At 46.6% G+C, this 10,453-nt stretch overlaps 1 protein-coding gene across 1 annotated transcript; it reads right to left on the reverse strand.

Moving 5' to 3' along the window:
- Nucleotides 1–721: 721 nt before the first annotated feature.
- Nucleotides 722–5,277, reverse strand: ppp1r3cb (protein phosphatase 1, regulatory subunit 3Cb). Its single transcript, XM_018760838.2, has 2 exons — nt 4,925–5,277; nt 722–4,274 (listed from the first exon to the last, which is right to left on the reverse strand). The coding sequence occupies exons 1-2, from the start codon at nt 4,933–4,935 to the stop codon at nt 3,326–3,328; spliced, it is 960 nt and encodes a 319-aa protein (XP_018616354.2). The 5' UTR covers nt 4,936–5,277; the 3' UTR covers nt 722–3,325.
- Nucleotides 5,278–10,453: the final 5,176 nt, after the last annotated feature.

The following is a 10,453-nucleotide window of genomic DNA, read 5'->3' on the forward strand; positions in this document are numbered from 1 at the left end:
GGGCATGGGAGTCCCACAGGAAACAGGATCATTGGTCGGTTTCTTCCCCTCCCCCACCAGACCGCATACAGAAAGTAAACAGCGCTGACCGATGTGTGATTATTATGATAAAAACTAGGGCACATTTTTCGAAATGGACCCGAGTATAAAGGACTGGAGGTAATTAATTAGACCCAGTGTGTGTGAAATCAACATACATCATATAAATTGTAACAACTGCACGTTGTTGCTGTGGTGGGGGGCACAGTGGCGCAGCGGGTTCGGCCGGGACTCACTGCGTGGTGGGTCTGGGGTTCGAATCCCGCTTAGGGTGCCGTGCGGCGGACCAGTGTCCGGCCCTGGGCGTGCGTCTCCCTGCGCTGCCAAGCTAGGCTCCAGTTCGCCGTGACCCCACTCGGGACAAGCAGTTGTAGGCAGTGCGTATGCTGCCCTTGGATCCAAAGGTCACAGGTTCGATCCTTACCTCCAGCTGTACTACCCTTGAGCAAGGTGCTTACCCTAAATTGCTCCAGTAAAATTACCCAGCTGCATAATGGGTAAATAATTGTAAGTTACTTGGAGAAAAGCATGAGCTAAATGTAAAAAGAACATATATGGTTTATAACTCGATCTCAAAACTGTATCATGTATATAAGACGTGTTCAGATCGGTACCTTGTGTGGTTTCCCGGGGTCTCGGTCCTGGAAACCGATGTCTTCTTATCGCACTCTCTGAGCGGCGCGTGACATCCCGTCTACCGCAGTAACTTCTGTCCAGAGGGACGTCCGCCAGTCCCCCCGCATCTCCTCGCTGCTTGTTTAATAAGGCCTCTTTGTCTCCTTAACTCCCTGCCGACCGGCCCGCGTCGCTCCCTGCTGTGTTTAATGCCCAACACGGGGCCCCAGATGACACAGGCTGCTCCGCGTTCCCAGCGCTCCAGCATCGTCGCTCGGCATCTCAAACTAATACAGTTTCTCGCATGTACCTGGCGGTGAGCTCCAGTCCTTCCTCTTTTTCACCAAACTTCCAAACGACTGTATAAATATCCCCACTTATATGTGTGAATCGTTGCGCTAGTCTGGCTTTTAAAAAGCTTTTAACGGGCTTGGAATTATTATCATGACACTACTTCCATATAAACATTCACATTTCCTCCTGTAACTGATGCTTTTCTCCGAAGTGACTTACACTCAAACTGTTTACAATGATTTGCCCATTTGTACAGTGCACTAATTTCTGTTGGAGCAGATCGAGGTAAATAATACCTTGCTCGAGGGCACTGCAGGTGGGATTCAAACCCGTGACTGTCCGATGCAAGGGCCCGCACTTTTCTTATTATTATGACAGGTTACTGCACAATAGTACTAATAGTAGAACTATTGCTTGTGCTTTTTTTTTTTTAACTGGCTGTCTATAAAAATGATCATCAGCACCAAATTTCCATAAGTTATATTCAGCATGTGCACATGGACCAAGCGCAGTATCAGGGAATTACTCTGATGCAGCTGTTGTGCTTTCGATCGTCATGTTTGATGGCAGCAGGTTCCGTTGTGGTGGCGGGACAGACGCGACATGTGGACCGTGGTTTCGTTTACTCTGCGAGCGCAGTAAGTGGGTGACACCTGCGTGGATGGAGAGACGCGACTCTTCCGCAAAATAAACATTAGATTTTTATTTGTCGAAAGAAACAGGTAGTACAGGAAACCGTTCTTACAAACAGACGCGTCTTCGCAGTAGAAAATGATGGGAGGGCGACGAGCCGCGCTGACGCCGTCGCCCTCCGTCTTCGAATCGCCACGCACATCCGAGGAACCGCTCTTCAACACCGACCCGCCTCCTCCCCGAGAAGGACGGGCGCACGAAAAAACAGGAGAAAGCAAAGACGCCCACTCTTCGCTCTTCACTCTTCGCACGTTTCCCTTCCAGCCGTCATCCGCAGTCACTTCCCATGTCCCTTACGTACTCGTACATGCCATCGGTAACGTGCCGGGTCGTCCGGCCCGCTCCCCTTCGCTTGGCAAACGATGGAGGACGCGCGCCGTGGGCTGCGGAGCCGCAGAGGGCGTAAAGCAGCGCTCGGGTGCAGAGGTGGGGTGAGGAGAAGCGCATCGTGAGCAGCGAGGCGAAAGGGATGCAGACAAACGTTCGTTCGGGCGCGACGCCGGGAAGGGGGATCGCCGGCGGCTCCCGGGAAACCCCGAGCGACGGAGGGCTTCGGGAGCCGTCGAGCGACAATCCCCCCGCTCTGTCGCCGCCGCCCTTTTCTTCTCTCAAAGCCGTCGAACGAACGCGACCGTGGACGTTAAACGCCTTCAATGTGAAGGAGCCACGGCGTTCCGAACACCTCCGCCTTCTCATTCGCAGAACGAATGGGCGCGTTTTCCATCAGTGCAAAATCCCGCTCCTTAAATCCCTTAAAGTGACATTCGTGTCAATTGCATTACACGCGTGCAGCTGTGTCCTCCAGCTGTGCTTGAAAACAGGAAGATTGGAGGGAAAAAAAAAAAAATCACATTATACTTGCTTTTCACCTGTGCTTACTTGAAGAAAAAGGCACTTTTCTACGTGCACTTTAAGAAAAGGTTCCACTTTATCTTCAGCGTATCTCGGAAAACTTGATCAGTGTAAAAATCTACAGTATTGTTTATATCAAATGCTTATTTTTCCTTTTTTTTTTTTTCTTGCAGGAATAACCCCAAGTTGTGTCGTGGGGGCCTTGCCTTCGAGTTTCCCACGGGGACGTTCAGCAGCACCGCTGCAATGTTTACACTCAAACAGTATCAGACACAGTTCCAAAAAGGAAGGCATCTATGTTATTTACCGCGTTAAAATTAACAACAAGCTTCAGCTCTTGGCACGCGTTAGGAAAATCCTCCCCGTCGCTCCTCGTCTACACAGGTCATTACATCGATAAGTAAAAGAACACGTTCGAGGTTTGAAATAATACGAACGCTGCGCTAGTATTTTAACCTTAATTTTCCCTACGGAGGTCACATTCTCCGCCCGACTCCGGAAGCTTCTCGGCTATTTATTTGGAATTTAGTTCGGTTAGTGCCATTCCTGCAGGCTCTATTAACGTTTGCATTTGTCACGCGAAGGCTTACCCACAAAATACCCCGAAAACAGCCACATAAGAACAGGGATACCTTAGACGGCCTATACGTTCCCATGGGACAGTTTGGAAAAGCTGTGCAGCGTTTCTATTCGTGGCGAGGAATCACACGGAAGAAAAAGTGCATCGGGATTGTGGGTTCTGCCGTTTCCCTGTGGCTCGCGACCCCCCGTCTCGCGCGGGACTCGAACGTTCCAGAATCTCTCGAGAGCCTCCCGCGATCGCCTCGCGTAATCACCAGTAGGGGGCGGCGTTCTCGATGTGACCCCAGCTCTGCCACTCGGGGAAGAATCCGCTCGACGTCCTGGGGCTTCCAAACTGATCAAACTCCATCTCCGGTCGCTTGGCCTGGTCCCTGAAGTCCGGCGCTTTGTTCCGGCGGGGGGGCGGGGTCGGACAGCCGTCGCTCTCCCATTCCTTGTGGACCAACCCGTAGTTCTTCCCGTCGTTGTTGTCCCAGTACGTTCGATCCCGGCTTTTGTAGCATACGCAGAACTCCACCCGTTCGCCGGGCGACGTCGAGCTCGGAAGCTCGATGACGAAGGAGAAGGTGTCGGTGTCCGCGCAGCCGTACACGTTGTTCATGAAGGTACAAGGAACGTCCGTGAAGCTTTTCCACGCGTCGAACGTTATCCGGATGTGCACCGACTTCTCGAAGCTAACGTTCCTCACTTTCACCGTTCCGGCCAGCGACCGCTCCTGGAGCGTGCAGTTCTCCAGGCACACGAAGTTCTTCATGAGGCGGTTCCTGAAGTCCAGGTAATCTGCAGCAGGCTGGGGGAAGTCCAGGGACGGACCCTTCTCCTTGGTCGCGTTCATGCCGACCGCGGCGTCCCCGATGTCCGACAGGTCGAACTGCAGATCCGAGAGGGGGTCCTCCTCGAACTCGGAGAAGACGTGGATGGCCGTGAGGGACATGCCCTTGGAATCGGCAAACACCACCCGCTTCTTCCCCTTGGCCTTTGGGCTTTTCCATCCCAAGTTCGTGGGTTCGACTTCCTGCTTGGAACTGATGCACGGTCTTAGCGGTTTGTACCGGTTGACCAGGTTCCTTGTCCTGCAGTCCTCGTACGAGCTGAGGAAGCTCCGCAGGGGTGGCGAGTGAGCCAGGCAGATCCTCATAGCTACGTCGACGGGCATGATGGAATCCGGCATTGGTCTGGGGTTCAAGATACGCAAAACCCTACAGAAGAAGCCATTGTGAGTTATCATCTGCTCATCTGTGAAGACATCGCCAGTTAAAAAATTTAAATTAAAGAAAAAAAACAGGCAAGTGGGCACTCACAAAATATAACTAAAGCGATTATTGCTGGAGAAGCAACATGTCAGAGGGCAGGATTATAAAGGAGGCCGCATCACAACTGTCATTTTAAGAAGATTAAGTGGAAAAACCACAAAATGTAATAATAACTGACCAGAGATCAGCTGACATGACAAGCCACTGCAATCATGCTTTTAAAGACAATTCTAAAAAATGTGGCATCAATAATAAGAATATAATTATTGCTGAAAAAATACAGTTATTTCCAGTAATAGTGACTTTGCTAGAAGTTATACTATACTGGGCGTTTTTTACATCTGCATCTACAGCAATTTCAACTTTGTTTTTTTTTTCTGTTTTTTTTTTTTAAATTTGTGCAAATTAAAGGAATTTTACTTTTAAATATGCAACTCCAGATACTCAAATTAATAAATCGGTTATGTCGCAGTACTTTTCAAAAACCGTCGTGCGCGTTTTTCATCGCAGATCTCCTCGCCGTCGCGGAGTTTGGAACCAAATAAGTTATTTAATTAATAACTTTCTTCTGCGGTACTTCAGGTCTCGGATATTACCTGCAGTTCATGGAAGCGAGCGGCACCGCGACGAGTCTGGAATCATGAACACGTGGATGCGTGGATCCGTGGATCAGGGGCTCGCGCGGACGGTCATTGGCAACAGCGTCAACAAGAGCGGGTCCACTTTTCGGTGCGCTCGCGCTCAGCTCAACTCAGCCCAGCGCGCGCCGCCGCTTCCCCTCAGTGGCAGCGTTCCGCTCCGCTCGCCGCCGGCATATCAAGTCAATTTGCATATCTCGCTCATGCGAACGGTGAGCGATCCAATGGAAGATGCGCGGAGCAGAAGCTCCTCCAATCAGCGGAGAGCCAATGGCGGCGCAAGGCAGCAAACAGGCTCGAATCAGAAGAGCGGCTGCGCCAGCGCGAGGACAGCGTCTCCAATGGGCGGGAGAAAGGAAATGCGCGGATCTCCAATCAGCTGCCAGGATCGGAGGTTTCATTCGGTTTCGGTTTCGGATGTTTCGCGGACCCCTACCGGATTAGTTTATAAAATGCGAAATACTGCTATTTCACTTTAAACTATTATTATTATTATTATTTTGTTTCGCTGCTGTCTCACAGCGCGTGGGTGGTGCGAGAGGACGTGGGTTCGATTCCCGCTCAGTCTGTGTGGAGTTTACATGTTCTCCCCATGCATGTCTGCGTGGGTTTCCTCTGGGTGCTCTGGTTTCCTCCCACAGTGCAAAGACATGCTCTTCAGATTCCCCCATAGTGTGTGAGTGGCAGAGAGAGTGTGTGTGTGTGTGTGTGTGTGTGTTCCACTGATGTATGGAGGAGTGACCCAGTAGTGTATCTAGCAGTGTAAGTCACCGCGGTGAATAAAGTGTGTGGGCTGGTAACACTACATAGAGTTCATTGGAAGTCGCTTTGGACAAAAGTGTCTGCTAAATAAAAAAAATAAATGTAAATCATTGATCCTGACGTTTTTTCAACATGATGAATGTAAGATAGGACATATACTGTGCTCTGTTTTATGTACTATATTCTTTGCTTTGTTTTGAAATTCCTCTTTTCTGACCCACAGAAAACTTTGTATGATGCCTTATTCCAAGTTAGCGTCATCAGAAGTGCTGTAAATCACTCATCTTTCACAAGAGGTTATTGAATGTCATGCCTTCCCATGTGGAAATTGCTAGGAAAAGTGGGCCAGCTCACGATTCAGAACCAGGAGGTTGTTAAGCACAAAGCACGATGTACATTGAATACGTTCCACGGACGGAACCATCGGCTCACGTTTGCATTATAATATTGATATTTCAGCAGCTGCCGTTCTATAGCACTGAGGACAAGGGATCGTTGTAAAGAAGCACCACTGGCTGGTTTTATTTCTCTTTTTCATCATTTCAACACACATGCAGCATTTTTAATGGCATTTTATGGGGAGGGATGTTTGCTACACCTTAATACGCACACACACACTGTCTACAACCGCTTGTCCCGAGCAGGGTCACAGAGAGCCGGAGCCTAACTCAACAACACAGGGAACAGGGCTGGAGGGGACACACCCAGGACGGGACGCCAGTCCATCACAAGGCACCTTCAAGCAGGACTCGAACCCCAGACTCACCAGAGGGCGGGCACAGGCCAAACCCGCTGCACCACTGGGCCCGCCCCAGGAGGGATGTTTCCCTGGAGAAATCCAAGTTCTTACAGGACTTCAGCCTGCAGCCTTGACCCTAGAAACGTGTTCCCGAACGGACCACTGTATAATTCATTTAGCGCTGGAGAAGAAGCTGACCTCTTCTGCAGAGTGTACACGTCCATGGTCGCTGACCATTTACCATATCTAGGTTAGGGGGTAATCATTAATGTCTTTGTGACTGATTAAAACCAAGTAAATATTTACCATGGAGCTCTTTAAATGTTGTGAGGTTAAAAATAAGGTTAATAAATTGTGAAATATTATCTTTTTTTAAACTTGTTTTAATCTGCACATGTTGCTGAAGTCGAAGTGATGTAACTTTGAAAATCCACAGCATTACATAAGGTTTTTAATGAAAAATGAACATTTTAAATGTGCTGGTTAAGATGACAAAACACATGATACTTTTGGGAAATTCACATTTGGAAAGTATTACTATTTGGAAATGAACCGTTTTGAAATTGTACTTAAAAGTAGTCCTACGATAGTATCCTGAATGGGACAGATGTTATGTTGGAACTGTAGGAAATGATGGAGATGATTCTCTGCAATCAATAACCGTATCAGTGGCACTTTTCCTGTCTTTCAGTTAAATTTCTGAGGTTAATAATGTACCGTAGGACTGGGTTGTGTATAAAATTAATGCACAAGACATGGTTTATTATTTTCCTTTGTATTGTTTTTTTTTTTTGCTATGTGGGAACTTAATTTTTTTCAAAATTCACATACCAAATACATATTTCCTGACAGGTTCCATTATGCATAACTGTTATAAGCCAGCTCCTCTAAACTAAACAAAGTGCTTTCTCAGTGTTTCATGTTATAGTTCATAGTTTTTTAATGCCACCCCAGTTTTGGTGCCGAAGGCCACAGCTGTTATTCCAGTAAAGGCGCAACGTTATTAATGTCTTCCTGAGTGCGAAAGGACAATGCAGGGTGTGATCGGCTTCCGTCCAGTTTGCTTTCTTCAGCTCCTCCTTTGGGAGATATAAGGAAAAAACTGAATCTGTCCTATTACATTTAAAATGCGTTAAATATTGACATCCTGGCTTTACAAGCAAATATTCTCGGGGCATGTATGGTAAAAGTTGCGTAAGTCAAATTTCCACGTGTCGCTAACCTCATTCTGCTCCATGAAACGATCATAGTTTATCCTCGTGTTATTCTATTTGCTGTATAGTTAGAAATCCTGCATATGGGAATTAATTAATTTGAAAATGTATTTTGTATTCTGTGAGCATTTTCCTCTGCACCTGTATATTAGGGCTATTATCAAGCCACACACACACACACATACGTGCAAATTCTCCCTTACAAAAACAGACACATAAAAAGAAGAACCAAAATACTCTTTTCAGCTTTCAGCAGTTTAAGAGTTTATATGGTCAAAGTTCTACATGTTAATGTAGATAATACAGTGCTGCTTCAAAGTACGTGAACCCTGTAGGGATCGTCTTTATTCTTCTATAGCATATTAAAATAAACTTACAAAATCTAAATCTTAAAATAAACCTAAAAATGAATAAATGACTGTGATTTACACCCCTGACTCTACTTACCTACTGGGTGTAACCAGTTCAACTTGGGCTTCACTTATATTTACTGGTCATTACACACCGATGAGAAACGCTGATTCTCATTAAATAACAGTTTTGTGGTGAAAACTAAGGTACACAAGGACTTCACACGCCTTGAAGCAGCACTGTGTACTCTGATAGCCTTGTGATCTGTGATATTAGGCACAATGCATCTCAGCACCTGCGACTGAAATTCCTCAGCAATTACCGTCGCCTGGCGGTTTGCCTTGCTGCTGAAAGCGACCAACAAATATACAAGTTGAAATCATGAGTGGAAAATTACAGGAAGCCTTTTGAGCACCATATTTTTATAGCAGTGTTGAGAAGCTGAAATGTCATAATTTATACTTTGTGGCGGAGAGTGATGTGACGCAATACTAAAGGTGTCCTGCGTAAGAATTGTGTAAGAACTCGGTGACACAGCGAGTAGCGCTGCTGTCTCACAGTGCCTGGGTGGTGCAAGAGGACATGAGTTCAATCCCTGCTCAGTCTGTATAGAGTTTTCATGTTCTCCCTGTGTCTGTGTGGGTTTCCTCCAGGTGCTCTGGTTTCCTCCCACACTACAAAGACATGCTGCTCAGGTTCACCCATAGTGTTTGAGTGAGTGAGAGAGAGTGTATGTGTTCCTCTGATGTAGGGATGAGTGACTCAGTGTAAGTAGTGTATCTAGCAGTGTAAGTCACTGCGGTGAATAAGGTGTGTGGGCTGATAACACTACATAGAGTTCGTTGGAAATTGCTTTGGAGGAAAGTGTCTGATAAATGTAAATGTAGGAATGATTATCATATCGTTCGCATGGCCTGTAGCACAGGAGCACCAACTGCACTGACCCTGAAATTAAAACAGCTGTTGTCACATAAGGATCTCTAGAGATGCTGCAGTACGTCCATCATGGATCTCCTGCTCTCTCAATCTCTGGGCTGAACACAAGTGCGTAGCAGGGCTGTCACACACACTTATTTGCGCACACACGCTGATGACTGTTTAGCTACCAGTTGAAACAGAGCACTTGATTTTGGATGATGGGAGGAAACCAGAGCATCTGGCCAAATCCCATGTTAACACGCAAAGAACATTCACACGCCACACAGACCGAGCCAGATTCAAACTTGCGTCCAAACCCCACAGTCCAGGATCGGTGAGGCACCAGCGCTACCCGCTGTGCAGCCGTGCCACCCTGCGCTAGCCCTGTTACAATGGAGTTTAACTGTGACTATTGCAGGCATCCACAGATGAGGAATACTTCAAAATTTGAAATATGGAACTGCTGAAATATAGAGCCGACAGCCTCACGCCACCTTCTATACCCAAATCGTAGGCCGTCAGCATTCGGCCCATTCATGGGTACAGAGGCTTCTTTTCACGGGCTGTGCGGAATGGAGAAGGAGCCAACCCCGCTGCACCCCCCCCAACCCCCGACGGGCAACACAGCGGGACGGGTTTCCAGTTTATTTATATTTAGACGGATGCCTTAGATGGGCCCTCTGCAGCAAAAATTACATCATATCTCACTTACTGTGCAGAAACCAAGTTATTTCGTCACTTTTCAAAGGAATTTGCTCATCTTTCTTCTAAAAGCAGAAGGTCGATGGGCAGGGACCAGTTGCACGCTTTTGAGAACGGGGGAGGTGGATTTAGCGCAATGAACCTGGGTAAACCTGGTACACACCAGCTGTACAGACCACATGGAGCAGAGCCAGTGTGGGCCAGGATCATACGATATGGCAAATCAAAGCTGCCAGGATGGGCCTGCATTAAAAATAGATCGACTCAGAAACTGCAGCAGAAATGTGGCACGAGCACAGAGTATGACAATGAGCTTGGCAATTTTTACTGTAGTAAGGTAACATTAGTATACTGATTCATTAAAATAACAGTTCTGTCAGACTTCATCACTGGTACTTTTTCTGAAGCTGTAACTGTACTTTTGGCCTTACAGTATCTCAGACCTTTATTATGTATTAGCTAAGATGTGTCACTGCGTGAGAAGAGCGCTCTATAAAAAAAATAAAATAAAATAAATAAATAAAAATAAATGAACATTTTGTCATATATTATAGTTTTTGGGTAACGCACGCTGCTTTTTTTTACTATACATTATCAGCCATGATGGTGTGTGAACTTACTTTGCACCTTATGTCAAGAGGCTGGCTAAGAACAGAATATTAAATTTATAAAATATTAAATCAAATTTAATGTTAGATTGGATTTAATGAATTTATTACAGAATTCCAATGTGACCATCTTCTGAGAAGTTACATTGTTTGCAACAATTGCTCCTGGGTATTCAAATATTTTTAGACTGTT

The sequence above is a fragment of the Scleropages formosus genome, chromosome 24, assembly GCF_900964775.1.
Source record: "Scleropages formosus chromosome 24, fSclFor1.1, whole genome shotgun sequence".
Lineage (NCBI taxonomy): Eukaryota > Metazoa > Chordata > Actinopteri > Osteoglossiformes > Osteoglossidae > Scleropages > Scleropages formosus.